Genomic DNA, 14,875 nt, shown 5'->3' with positions numbered 1-14,875 from the left:
GTCTTCGTGAGATGTGTCAAAGCTTACTGTGGTATAACCTAATTTTAATTGTTCTAGTTGTTAAATACCACATACTGTGAACTTGAAAGTGTGAGCACATCTTTACTAAATATCTATAATAAGCTACAATTATAAAAAAGACTGTAAAAATGTGTTACAAGTAATTCCAATTCTAACATTATGTGGCATCTGTTCCCTTTTATTTATGTGCAAACAGCTTATTTAGTGCAGAGACCATCACTAAATCAATTTACATATTTTCTTTCATAGATTTTACACTGTCAGTTCCTTTAATCCATATAGTTTTCTTTTCCAGTTTAACTGTGAAATAAATACATAAATAACTTGGTGATGTGCAGTAACTCTAGCATATTATGCAGAATAATGAAATGTTCTTATTTAAGTGGCTCTCTTTCTTCTCTGCTTGCAGGAAGGTGTAGAAGTGCGAGTAGCAAGAATCTTCAACACGTTTGGCTCCCGAATGCACATGAATGACGGACGTGTTGTCAGTAATTTCATCCTTCAGGCTCTGCAAGGAGAACCTCTCACTGTATGCATTTCAAGCCTTTTATTTGTATCATTTCACTTTCTTTATATGTGCTTGAGACAAACATTCAGACTTTCTATCAGCAGTAAAGAGATGTGCACACCGCAAGGCTAAATGAGATTGTGATTGACGAGGATTGCAGCTTTTGCTTTTCTTTCCAAATAATATAGTAGAATACATAAGACACATTGTTCTTGCTGAGTTTTGGTGTTGTTTAACTCTCAGCCCTCAGGTTCATAATTTGATGTTGAATAGAAATTTATTTTAATGCCGCATGGTCCTGACAACCCTTTTCTTGGCATCCCTCTAGGTTTATGGTACTGGTTCCCAAACAAGAGCCTTCCAGTATGTCAGGTAAGGGATGAAAGTAACTTGTATTTTGACACTTTTGTTGTCCATCACCCATAATGAAATTAAATAAAAGTGTAGATAGCTTAATAACAGATTGTATTAACGTATTAGATGCCATATAATGATACTGTATTGTTGTTGGGAGTTGTTAGTTTTTTATGTTTAAATTGGTGGCCTTCCTCCTTTAGTGCTTTGCAAGCCCTCATCTAGATGTTAGTGTCTTGCTGCTACATGGGGCTGTATTAGAATTATGAAGAACAGTCATAGTCATGCTTGTTCATAATCTTTGCTCTGCTATGGCAAAGACAGAAGTCAGAGTGGATGAAGAGCTATTTAATGATTGAAAACAAGGAAGCTGGGTAGTAAAAAAAATGTCTTTTCTGGTACTTTATTCTTGTTCTGTAATAGTAATTCTGTTGGTAGCCCCTCCCAGTTTAAGCTTATCTCACCAACCAATCAGGATTTGACCTGTTGGTGGTGTCATTTCCAGAGACCATGCACTGTTAAGTCTCTGGTGAAAAACACATCTGTTCATCTATCTTAAACAAAAATTACACAAATCTTAAAAAAGAAAAAAAACTTTGTTCTTTGGGGTCTGAGAGTGATGCAGATGGCTAACACAGATGAGACCAGTAACACCACAATCTAACACAAATTTCTTTTTCTTCTATATTGATTGCAAAGAATAACCAGAAGTGTTTTTCGAACGTCAAAACAGACACTCCGACTTTCTGCCACAAGGCAGCGCTTATGATGCTCCAAACTTTTTACTATTTTTAACCCTTATACTCCTTTAAAAATATACTTTTTTTTAGGTTTCAGTTTACCCGTCCTGTACAGGTACATCTAGACCTCTATCCCACAGCAGCTATTCTTTTCTGGTTCTTAAGTAGTTATTTTTTTCTTAGCACAGTGGGACATATGAAACATGCAGTATCTGTAATATTAATGAAGAGAGAGGTATACAACGCTCTGTCCCATCATTAAACCTATTGGAATTATTACTCTTCAGGTAAATTTTGGAAGATTAAACCTTTAAAATCCATTCTATAATTCAGCTAATATTGGAAATATAGCCATTGTGTGTTTTTAAAAGCAAAGTATGTGTTGAATCCCACTACAGTACAACCATGGCACCTGCTGTCTTAGAACAATGGACTACTGTATGTTATCTAGGGGCAGGGAATCGAATCGCAAAAGTTGAATATCAGGATTTTTTTGCATCACAATTTTAAAATGGAATTTTTTGTTAATTTTTTTTTTTTCAAACAAATACAAATAATCCATTATAAAATTTTTGTCATATTTGTATTTTTAATTGATCTTTTTACTTGTCTTCTTGGGCATTATAGCAGCAGAATGACAGTCTAGCTACTGTGTTGTTCTTTCCTAATTGAAATGAAGAAAAATGACTTGCAAAAAAAGTTTTGTACATTTTTTTTTAGTTTGTTTTGTTTTTAGTCTACAAAAATCACCAATAATCGAAGAATTGTGAGATTTGCTATTTAAATCGAATCTGCACCAATAACAATTGAATCTGCACGAAAGCTTACCGTCACAGCCCTTATATTTTCCCTCTACTTGTAAGATTTGAAAAGTAGGAACATCATTGTAAGTTAAGGCTGTATTTAGTCAGAAAACATCTCATGTTTAATAACCCTCCAGCTGCGTTCAAATGATCATATTGCAAATCAAAACCTATTTTTTGTCTTGTTAATTAAAAAGTGACAAAGAGGAATTTCACAACAACCTGTGTGTGTGTGTGTGTGTGTGTGTGTGTGTGTGTGTGTGTGTGTGTGTGTGTGTGTGTGTGTCAGATAAAAGCGACATTGCATTCTCCATATGGAACAGGCGCCGCTTGACACGAGTCCTATGGCGCTCCACACTGGGCACTGTCGCTGTGTTATTGCCCTCACAAAGACTTTGGTCTAAGGCAGAGAAACGGTGACACAAAGTGTTTTCCAGGTTCAAAGAGAAGTTATCAGTTTGTTTGTAGGTAATATTGAGATTAATTTAATCAGTTTAACTAAGAGAGATCAGAGACACGGAGCATTTGAAGCTTTCATATCTCATCGAAGCATTAACCTGCTGTCCTGAATGACTTTAGTGTTGTATAAACAGTCTGTAGGTAAACTTTTCCAAAACCTCAGATGACTTGGGATAAACTCAAGCGACTCCTCCGTTGCTTCTACAGGAATGTGTTTAGATCTAACGCCTCCCTCAGTGCAGTCATGCTGTAACTAAACTTAACTTTGATCACATTTAGAAGCACTCCATTTAACAGACGTTCTCTATTGGAGTCTTCCATCTCTATGGATTTAATTAGGGATTGCTGACTAACACACGCATTCAAAATGCATGTCATCAAAACCTAATAAAGTTTTTTAGTTCTGAAACATGTATTTAAGATATTAAACTGAATAAAAATTCCCTGCAAGTTAATTAAGGCTGAAATAATATTTCTTTAAACATCAGGTTTACTAACTTTGTTTACATTGGAACAACAACATGAGCTGCTTCTGTTTGTGTAATGTTGATTACATATTTAGCAAACTGTCATTGTATTTACTGCATTCTGTTTGCTCTCAAACGGTTATGTAGATAACTGATGTTTCATACAAGACGTCCATTTTATACAATTATGTATTTTCTTTTTTAAATTGATAGGAAAATATGTTCCAAATTATTGTGTTTTTAAGTCATACTCTTACATAAATACAGGAATCTTTTGTATTCGTTGCGTAATTAGAGCCATCTATTTGAATATGAGGTCTTTTTTTGTTAAAAGAATAACCACAGTTCAGTTTTTGTGTCCCAAAGCTGCTGACTTGCGGCACTTTGTGCAGTTGTTCCTCTCCATTCAAAGTATTTGACATTTTGGGATGATGGTATTACTTTTGTCTATGTATTCCCAAAGCAACCAAAGGGTCAGCAGTGCTTTATTGTTCTGATGGAAGCACTGGGGCGCTAATCCGTCTTATAGGTTTGCAGCAGACCAGATGAGGGTGTCGGTCAGGACACAGATTAATTACACAGCGCAGGTATCTTCGTTAACCAGGTTTCAAAGGCCAGGCACTTTATTGTGGTCACTCAGTGTTGTAATAGTTCTGTAAATAACAATAAACAATATATCAACATCAGATAATTAAAGAATTAGCATAAAATACAGCTAGTGGGCATACACATCAAGAATCACCACTTAACAGTCAGAATCTGCACATTTAGGCATTCGAGTGGATTACACAGGCCGACGGGACCATCTGCTGGTCAGTCTGCACATTACAGGTGCGAGCTCCTCCGCAGCACGGCATCTCTTTCTGCTCCCCCCTCCCCTCTCTCCTTCGCGGCGCAATTAACGTCCGCCAGCAGCTCTCTGCAAACCACCGCGACACGACTTCCCCATAAACAAAGCAAGTGCACTTAATAAACAAAGTAAACAGACAGTAGTTTCGTTTCCTGGCGAGGGAATAAGAACAGAGATGACTAGGCACACCTAGCACATCTCACATATATCATAGAACAGCTGACAGTACTCACTTTCTTCATTCACTGAACACTCGGAGTGTCACAATAAAGCACACGTTGAACAGAGGGATCCTTTGATGCGCTGCCAGTAACTGTCCCAGTGTGTGGAACGATAGGAAACATAACCCAGTCTGTTAGCTTTAGCTCGAAACCTTGGCTACAAACGCGAACTCTGAACAGAAAAGAAAGACGTCACCTCCTGTCTAGCGGGAAGTAAACCATCAAGTGTCCTTCAGAATAATAGCCTTTTATACAGCCGCCCCCAAATGTGCATGGCACATTTGCATCCAATAACATAAAAAAAAAACTTAGTCAGTCTTAGTGCATCCGGACCTCTGAAGACCTCTACCAGAAGGGAGAGCTGGTAGTAATACCAACCGAGCTACCGGGCGAGTGAAGATGTGTCCTTTGATCTTGACGTCTGCTGACCTGACGCGACCGTCATCACTCCGATGAACTGCTACAACTTGTCCAAATGGCCACTGGGCTCGAGGCAGATGTGGCTCCACTAACATAACCACAGCTTTATCTTGCAGGTCAGGAGGAGAAGATTGCCACTTCTGTCTTGTCTGCAATCCCGGTAAATAGTCTCTAATGAATCTGGACCAGAACTGATTCGCAAGGACCTGGGAGTGTCTCCAGTGACGGCGACTTAACATCTCAGCCTCTGGGTACACCACTGGCGGGAGGGAGCCATCGGGCCGCCCCATGAGCAGACTGTTCGGCGTCACAGGGTCGGGGTCTGCAATGTCAGAGGATACATAGCCCAAGGGTTTCGAATTAAGGATTGCTTCCACCTCCAGTAAAACTGTGAGCAAAACTTCTTCAGGTACAGGTTGCGCTCCAACACACGTGTAGAGGGCAGACTTGACGGATCGAATCTCTCGCTCCCATACTCCACCGAAATGAGGAGCAGCTGGAGGATTGAAGTTGAATTTGATCTTTTGGCGGGGTAACTGTTGTTGCAATGATGGGGCCATATTCCCAAAGGCTTCTCGCAGCTCTCGTTCTGCGCCTTTGAAATTGGTGCCTTGGTCTGACCACAGCTCCACTGGAGTTCCTCTTCTGGCAATGAACCGCCTCAAAGCCAGCAAATAGGAGTCCGAATCCATGTGCTTAAGGAGATCCAGGTGAACCGCTCTCGTGGTCAAACATTTGAAAATAATCCCCCAGCGCTTTTCCTGGCGTCTGCCAACTTTCACCCCCATGGGTCCAAAACAATCCACGCCAGTTGAGTAAAATGCTGGTTTGTGTAGCCTAAGGCGAGCGGCAGGAAGATCAGCCATCATAGAAATGGAAGGCCGCCCCCTCCAATGTAGGCACTCAGCACAGGTTCTTTGATGCTTACGGATTGCCTCTCGTCCTCGGAGGATCCAATACTTTCTCCGCATCTCTGAGAAAACTCGCTCAGGACCCGGATGGCATAGATCACCATCATATTTCTGGATCAAAAGATGGGTAAATGGATGGGATGGATCAAGAACCACAGGGTGCAGGGGTAAGTCCAAGTCTTCTAATCGTCTAAGCCGGCCGCCTACTCTTATCAGACCGGAGGTCGGATCAAGCTGAGGGGCTATGTGAGTAGACGACTTGAAGGTGACACTGGTTTCTCTGCGGCAAGTAGCTTGTAGTCCTCAGGAAAGGAGTGCCTTTGGGCCTGCTGCAAAACCATCCGTTCAGCTTGCTGATAGTCCTCTGCAGTGAGGACATTAGAAGGGGAGCATCCTCCTCGAAGCTCCTTCGCCGTATCTTCCACAAGCTCCTGCCAAGAACTATATTTCTTGTCATCCTGGCCATCTCCCATGGGTGAAGTAACTGAAGCTCCACAAAAGGTGATCTTTCGGAGCTCAGCTTGGTCTTCTTCTGGTTCAGAGCTGGGAGGCTTGGGCCAACTGTTAGGACCTTGAAGAAGGAAAGCAGGTCCCTGGGACCACCTATTTGGATCCTTCAGCTCCTTTAGGGTTCTGCCCCTTGTTAGATCGTCAGCAGGATTCTGGTCTGAGTAGTCATAGCACCAGCTGTGATCCTCAGTCAGCTCTTGTATCTCTGCTATTCTCGTTCCAACAAAGACTTTGTAGCGACATGACTGAGAATGAAGCCAAGTAAGCACCGTTGTGGAGTCACACCATAGGATGATGCGGGCTATCTTCAGGGTAAGTTCTACTTTGAGGAGACTGGCTAGTTGGGCTGCTACTAGAGCTGCACAAAGTTCCAGGCGAGGAATGGACTGCACTCGTTTTGGAGCTACTCTGGAACGAGCGAGAAGAAAGGAGAGGTGTCGTTTCCCCTTTTGGTTTTCAGACCTCAAGTAGGCCACAGCCCACTAAGCTTGTTCTGAGGCATCGGCAAAAATATGCACCTCGTGGGTTGTGGCATCCAGGTCAAAATCAGCGGGAACATATGCTCGAGCGAAGGTGAGAAGAGGTAAGGACTGCAGCTCATCTTCCCAGCTGGACCAAGCCTGAAGGAGAACAGCCGGTAAGTTTGGATCATCCCAACTTCGCTGTTTGTCCCACAGTTGTCTAACAATGACTTTTGCCCTAGTAGTGAAGGGCAGTAGGTAACCCAGAGGGTCATATTGCGAAGCTAGGACCCTATAGATGTTCCTCAGGGTTGGAACATCGTAGGACACAGGCCTTTGCTTGTAGCTCAGAGAATCACTCTGCCAGTTCCAGCTGAGACCCAGGGTGGATTCCTGAGGGGTGACCCTGTCTTGTGCCAGCCACAGGTCAAGACTCTGAGATCGAGCATCTTTGGGCAAGTGTTCCAGGACACTTGGCTCATTGCAAGCCCATTGTCGCAACTCGAAGCCCGCTGACGACAGCAAGCGTCGAAGGCCATCCACCAGCTACTTAGCTTCCTTCACTGTGGGCACACCCTGCAGGCAGTTGTCAACATAGAAGCAATGCTCCCCAGAGAATTTTAGGATATCATCAGGCTGACAATGATCAGCTACATGGCGCTGAAGGGCATACGTAGCGCAGCAGGGACTACAAGTGGTTCCGAAAGGCAGGGCTTGCCACTCGAAAATTCGTGGGGCCTCCTCCACCTTCAGGTCACGCCATAGGAATCTCAGCAAGGGCCGATCCTCAGGTAAAAGGCGAACCTGATGAAACATCCCTTTGATGTCTCCACTGACTGCGATTAAGTGCTCTCTGAACCTCAGTAACACACCCACCAGGGAAGCTCCCAGAGTGGGCCCTGGCAATAAATACTGGTTAAGGGTCTGACCTTGATATGGATGAGAACAGTTAAAGACTAACCGACTTTTCCCGTTATGGGTAACAAGGTGGTGTGGGATATACCAGCATTCTTCTGAGGGTTCCTTAGGGGTAACCTTCACAACCCCCCCGTCAATGAGCTTCTGCATTTCCTTCCTATAGACCTCTGCTCGCCCAGGATCTTTAAGGAGCCGCCGCTCAGTATTCCGCAGCAAAGCCATAACTGACTCCTTTTGCGCATGTAATAAGGGCATGGATGCATGACGCAACAGGGGTGTGGCATACCTTCTGACCTGGTCGACCTCAACCCGGACTGTCTTGGCATCCAACAGTGACACAGCCTGCTGATCTTGTTTTGATCGGGTGACTTCTTTCTCTGGTCGATAAGGGACAGTGTCGATCCGCCAGAGCCTCTCGACATGGCGGTACAGCTCATCCATCTGTCGTGGGAAAGAGGTGAACAGACACTGCACTGGGTGGGCTGGCTGCCCTATGGCACGGATAGGACCTTGAAGGGTCCATCCCAGCCTGGTGTGAACAGCAGCAGGTCCCCCGGATGGTCCAAGTCTGACTGATTCCACCGGGGTTATGAGGTGAGCCTGATCTGAGCCAAGGAGGAGCCAAGGTTTAGCATCCCTCAAGGGAGGTATTGGGAGACCACGGAGGTGAATGTACCTTTCCTGCAACTGCTTCACCGGGTAAGAGTGCTGGGCTAGACTGAGACGACTAGCGGTAAAGGCATCACCAATCTCATAACGAACCTGAGGGTCGCCAACTGGTGAAATATGGAAAGATACCTTGTGCCCATGTAGCACCTGAATATCCTGTCGAACAGTTCGCAGGGGTAGATCCTCTGGAATGCCCTTTAATCCCAGCTGTTTGGCTGCCACAGGTAGTAACATGGATCTTTCGGACCCATCATCCAAAAGAGCAAAGGTGCTCAGACTTTGTCCTTTGTGATATATGAGCACAGGAACGATTTTAAGCATAACCCGATTCCCAGCTGCAGGTCTGTCAAGGTAGAGGGAATCAGAGGCAGAGTTAGTTAAGCAGCTCTCCTCCTTCACAGCCACCTCTTTATCGGGTCTTTCTGTCCGCCGGTTTATTTCGTGCAGGGCTAAAAGGTGCTTCCCCTGGCAGATACTGCAGGGCTTCTTTAAGGTGCACTGAGCAGCTTGGTGGTTTCGTGCACAGCGCCAGCACCATTTGTTGACCTGAATCCACTCTTTGAGCTGTTCCTGAGATAGCTTGGCAACATCCTCACACTGACTAAAGTAGTGCTCCACACTCCGGCAGTAGGCGCAGTAGGCTTTACCCACAGGTTTCTTTCTCCCAGCACCTTTATCCATTGTGAAGGAGTCTGTGGGCTGTTCTTTGATGCCATGTAGGACAGTTACTTGTTTTGCAGAACGGCCATCTGACCTTACAGGGTGTCTATCTTTGCTGCCTTTACCACTGAGATGACTATCAAAACTTAGGCACCGGGACTCATAGCTTAACCACTCTGACAAATCATACAGTGTGTGTGAAGTCCCGGGCTGTTTAAACCGATGACGACGGAAATCGGCTCTCTGCTCTGAAGGAAGTTTGCTCAAAAGACGAGCAACGTGTGAACCACAGTTGAGTTCAATCTCTCCCTCAGGACCCAAAGTCTGTAGCAGACCCACCAAGGACTGGATCTGGAGGGAAAACTTCTGGAAGGCGGCAGTGTCCCCACGCTTGACTTCTGGGGCTTCTAAGACACTGGCAATCTTCCGAAGAGCCAGCTGGTGAGGCTGACCAAACTTGTCGTACAAGGCTCTCATTGTGTCAGAATAGGGGGTGAGTGAATTCAGATAAGCATCAGCAATCAACCGGGCTTCCTCTAACTTTAAGTGGTCAACAAGAATCTGGTACTTAAAAAGTTCTGTGGAGTCAGCGGGGAGCAGGTTCTCCAAGGCGATGCGGAGTCTGGCAAACTCACTGGGATCTGGATGGCTCAGCTTAGGTATAGTTGGTTTGGGACCTCTATACACTTGTTCTGAAACAGAAGTCTGGGCAGGAAGGTTAGAAGGGGGCAAGGCGGATGTTACCCCTATCGATGGTGGGGGAGGTCTGGAATCTGAGTGGGTAGGAGCCGAATGAGAGAGGGGTTCATAGGGCTGAGGTGGGACATAAGGCAGTGTCCGGCTATAAGGAGCGGCATACATGAGCGGAGAGGGCTGTAAAGGGGACCTTGCTGGCTCGCAGGATCCTTCAGCTGGAGTCTGAGAGTTCTGAGGGGGTGGGGAACTAAATGAGCTCTGTCCTTCCAAATGCAGACCACACACACCCTTGGGCAGGTCTTCCTCTGGTTCTGGCCAGGGTGGAGGGTCCGGCCAGGTCTCATCATCTTCCTCCTTTGTCTGGATGGGGGTCTATAATGTTGAGCTGAAGCCCCAATAACACCCAGAGGTTTGTACCTGCTGATATTGGGATCTGATTCAGAGGGCTGCCTTATGTTGTCTTTCAATGAGCGAGCTGCGGCAATTAACTCCTTCATCTCCATCCGGGCTTCGTGAAGTTCCCTAAGAGTGGACTGGTAAACCTGCTGGGACTGTCGCAGCTTAGCGTTCTCCTCCTGAAGGGCTCTGATATCTGGATAAGAAGGAGGGGCTTGTCGGTAGCTCCACTGAGAGGGAGTAGGAGCACCGGGTAGGTTATAGGTGGGATAGGGATTTCCCCTCTGGAGGCGACCTGAGGTTAGCTGGGATGTCTCATGAGGAGCCACATTCCCGTGGACGTCGCCAAGGTAAGGCAGAGATGAATGAAAGGGGGATGTATAGACTGGACCTTCCTGGGGACGGAACCCGCTCTGCCCCGGAGAAGGAGGTAATGATCCCCATGGTGATGCATCTCTTACATAATCGACTTCAAAATCCTGAAGCCTGGTAGGTCGACGTCTGGAACGTTTGGGTCTTGCATCGATGTACACTTCTTCTGACTGCATCTTGACTGCTGCATCCGGCTCGAAGGACCAATGTTCTGATGGAAGCACTGGGGCGCTAATCCGTCTTATAGGTTTGCAGCAGACCAGATGAGGGTGTCGGTCAGGACACAGATTAATTACACAGCGCAGGTATCTTCGTTAACCAGGTTTCAAAGGCCAGGCACTTTATTGTGGTCACTCAGTGTTGTAATAGTTCTGTAAATAACAATAAACAATATATCAACATCAGATAATTAAAGAATTAGCATAAAATACAGCTAGTGGGCATACACATCAAGAATCACCACTTAACAGTCAGAATCTGCACATTTAGGCATTCGAGTGGATTACACAGGCCGACGACGACGACCATCTGCTGGTCAGTCTGCACATTACAGGCGCGAGCTCCTCCGCAGCACGGCATCTCTTTCTGCTCCCCCCTCCCCTCTCTCCTTCGCGGCGCAATTAACGTCCGCCAGCAGCTCTCTGCAAACCACCGCGACACGACTTCCCCATAAACAAAGCAAGTGCACTTAATAAACAAAGTAAACAGACAGTAGTTTCGTTTCCCGGCGAGGGAATAAGAACAGAGATGACTAGGCACACCTAGCACACCTCACATATATCATAGAACAGCTGACAGTACTCACTTTCTTCATTCACTGAACACTCGGAGTGTCACAATAAAGCACACGTTGAACAGAGGGAAACTTTGATGCGCTGCCAGTAACTGTCCCAGTGTGTGGAACGATAGGAAACATAACCCAGTCTGTTAGCTTTAGCTCGAAACCTTGGCTACAAACGCAAACTCTGAACAGAAAAGAAAGACGTCACCTCCTGTCTAGCAGGAAGTAAACCATCAAGTGTCCTTCAGAATAATAGCCTTTTATACATTTATGCCTCACTGTTTTTATGCTGGGCAGCATGAAAACAGTGTTACTGCACCATAACGGCTCTCTGGCACGCAGAGTTTTTGAAGTGAGGGGGAAAAAAAAGATAATCTAATGATTTGATGCGTGTGGTAACAGGGGCTATAGTCACATGGCATCTACCAACAGGGTAAGAAGAACCAGCTTCTCTCTCAACAATACCCACAACTAACCAATCAGAAGTTGAGCAGGGTTTGGAAACTGTGGAATGGTAGAGGCCCATATGAGAGTAGAAATGTTGGTGAATAACTTGTTAATGCTACGTCATATCAGTTTTGTCGATGAGGTGGAGGGTAAGTTTGTGCAGCCTGGAGAAGACGTTCTAATTGATGAGCGCCCGGCTGTTAACATTTTAACACTGATAACTACAAGAATGATTCTCCAGAGCTTGTAGATTTATTAACACACAGCTTTTTATTTGTGAAACCTTTATTTTGTTTGTGAAAATGGGAATAAGACTTGTTTTATTACCACTGCTGAAGGGTTTATTTCTTTCTAAGCATTTTTCTGTTTGTTTGCCTGTCTGTTTGTTTCCAAGCAACTTTAGCTACTGGAGGAATTTTAGGATTTTCTGAGAGTTTAACTTATTTTCCATATAATTTTTGGCGTGATCCAATCATCGTCTGGATTGAAGGACTTTTTTGAAGGATTATCTATCATTGTAAGATAGGACCATTTCAGTATAATATGCACACAATAAAAAGTCAAGTTGCTTGGCCAAGAAATACAGGAGAAATTCCCAACAGGTTTTACAAGATGTAAAATTTGATCTGGATCCCAGCAACATTCTGCACACTGTGACCCAAAACAGGAAGAAGTAGGTGCTCCTCATAATTTTCATCACTTTAAGATAACAAGTGAACATATAAATATCAACAAACACTGTGGATTTATGATCAGGGTATCTAGGAATGTGATGATGTATACATATAAAATGAGTGTAGGATTGTAACATAGACTGGAAATCCCAGTATTGGTGGAAATGGGCTGCTTGGCAGTGGTCTATCCTCTCCAGGTGTTTTTGTAATTTATTTATTTATTGTGGGCATCTAGACCACATCAGACCAGGAGCTGTTTAAGATCAGTACACACAGTTCTTTGAGTACTAAAGCCTCCTTTCTGAGGACGGCACATAATGAGCTCTGCCAAGCAGGTTATGGTTTTGCTCTAGTTTACTTGCCTGTCTGTTTGTTAGCAACCTAATGCAAACGCCACTGTGCAGATTTTTGTGATTACTTCCGCACAAGTGGGTCTTTGACTTAGATTCTATTAAATTTTGGGAATGACCAGGAAGGAATTATGGACACAGGAATTTTTAAAGAGATCCTTTACAGAATGGGGGAAAATGAGCTGCTTGGTGGAGGTTTGCGTGCTCAGAGAGATTGTCTAGTTGGCTATGAAAAGGAGCAGCCTGTTATCTAAAAAAGGGAAATCATTTCAAACATGTTTTCAGTTAGAGTGGAAAAGAAGAGGAAATATGTTCAGTACTTTGGCTCTCTGCATGTTTTTTTTTTCCATCTCTCCTGATTTCCTGTTGCACGCAGGCGGGCGTGTTTTCTTGATGGGCGTTGGAGTGCGCCGTCTTGCTGTGAGTGGCATTACAATAAAGCAGAGCAGGTCACACTACGAAGGAAATCACATGTAGCTGACCTAAAGCGCTGCTGTGACAATCTGGATTCAATATTTTGATACATCACCCACCCCTAGTTTAAAATTACAATAAATACACACAAACCCACTGAAAACGACATCCTGTATTGCGATTTGTGCGCTTTGGATAGATATGGATAAAGTCTGCTATGTTCACATCTGCAGAGCTTCTAAAGACTGCAATAACCCACCAGTAGTTTCAAACATTTGCTCCTCAGTGGTCTTTTATCTCGAGCTGCTCTTTTAATTCTATAAATTTACTTAAAAATGGACTCTTATCGACCCTAATCTGCCTGAAATGATCTGTCTTATTAATCAGTTTTGATGATGTAGCCGAGGCGTCTGCAGCAAGGAGCTGCTCCATAGTGTCGTTTTGCAGCTGTAGTTTCCTTTCTATACTGTCATTGTAGAATCTGTGGGCACTGTGCAAGCACTCCATGTCACCGCTGTCAGTCATGAAGATTTGATGGGCACCAGAATACAATTTTCCATCCCAGCATGCAACTCCAACATCCAAAAGAACCGCTAAAGACAATGCAAATGGAAATGTCTTCCACGGTTTCTGTAAATACTATGATGTGATTACAAACTGTTGTGTTAAATTTTCTATTGATGTCATGTTGCTTGGTGGAGAGAACAAACCCCCAGGAGAGGTTTGTTATCGCATCAAGAGGAGCCACTGCAGCAAACAATCCACCATTCTGAGTTCATTTTTAGAAGAGTTGTAGACCTTTCTCTGTCAGGCAGATGAGTGCAAAGCTAGAGCCGTCTGATCAAGATTATTTCTGAATCGATTCATGAGGAGTCTTTCCTCCGGCCTCAGACTTCAGCTGCTGCACATCATAAATGTATCACCTCATAAGCTGCTGTGATCTTAAGGAAAGTTTTTTCTTTGCATGTTTGTTTGTTTGATGCCAAGATGACTTTGTCTCAGAAAGACTGCCACTAGTTTTGTCTTTATCAATTTAGTTTTTTTTATATTTAGTTTTAAATGACTGATTTCTTGCTGGATTAATCGCCACACTGTAACCTCTCTACTTCCAACTTTCTGCCTCCTTGGTGAAACACGTGGTGTATTTGTACAGGCTGAAGGAAAGCAACGTTGGTTTCAGTAGAAACGCTTTCCTTCGCTGCTGTGTTTAAAGTGAGAAGAAGCGGCTCTGTTAGCTGTAAGTTAGAAAAGAAATGTTAGGCAAGTCTCTGTAAAGTTGATGGGGGTGGGTGATGCCTGTCTGCCACCGGTGATGAACAGTGACACCGCTAATATAGAGTTCAACCTTTTTCTGAAGTTTGTGAGTTTAAATAATAAACCGGTTCAGAAGTCTGCCATTTCCAGTCTCTTAGAACTGAATGGATCTGGGAGCCATGCAGTCACTTTTGGACAGTTGTTTTTGATTTATTTTTGCTTTATTTTCCGGCCAATTTGCCACATTTGATTACAGCTTTCAGTTTTTCTCCACCAAACATGAGAGGAAGGAAATGCTCAGTGTGTCAGAAACCTCACACACCAGCAGCAGCTGATGGTTCAGGGGGTTAAACTGCACCTTTGCACGGCTCTTATTCTGATGCAACATGTTGTTCTTTAAAGCAACAGCACAAATATCCAGCAGTATATTATTAATATCTGTAAAAAACATGTAGATGAAGCAACGTTCTGCAAGTTGCTACACTTAACGTTAAGGTAAGTTTCATGAATGAATGCACA

General features: G+C 44.1%; 1 protein-coding gene across 1 annotated transcript in view; it reads left to right on the top strand.

The window, feature by feature from the left end:
- The window catches only part of uxs1 (UDP-glucuronate decarboxylase 1), a 47,024-nt gene that overhangs the window by 27,403 nt on the left and 4,746 nt on the right, over positions 1-14,875 (top strand). The window contains exons 10-11 of the mRNA XM_079254918.1: positions 431-550; positions 858-901. Coding sequence (XP_079111044.1) covers positions 431-550; positions 858-901 — 164 coding nt within the window. The remainder of the gene's footprint in view (positions 1-430; positions 551-857; positions 902-14,875) is intronic.

This window comes from Telmatherina bonti (genome assembly GCF_933228915.1).
Source record: "Telmatherina bonti genome assembly, chromosome: 15".
Taxonomy (NCBI): Eukaryota; Metazoa; Chordata; class Actinopteri; order Atheriniformes; family Telmatherinidae; genus Telmatherina; species Telmatherina bonti.
Note: the sequence above shows the minus strand (reverse complement) of the source record. Positions and strands in the feature narration are given on the sequence as shown.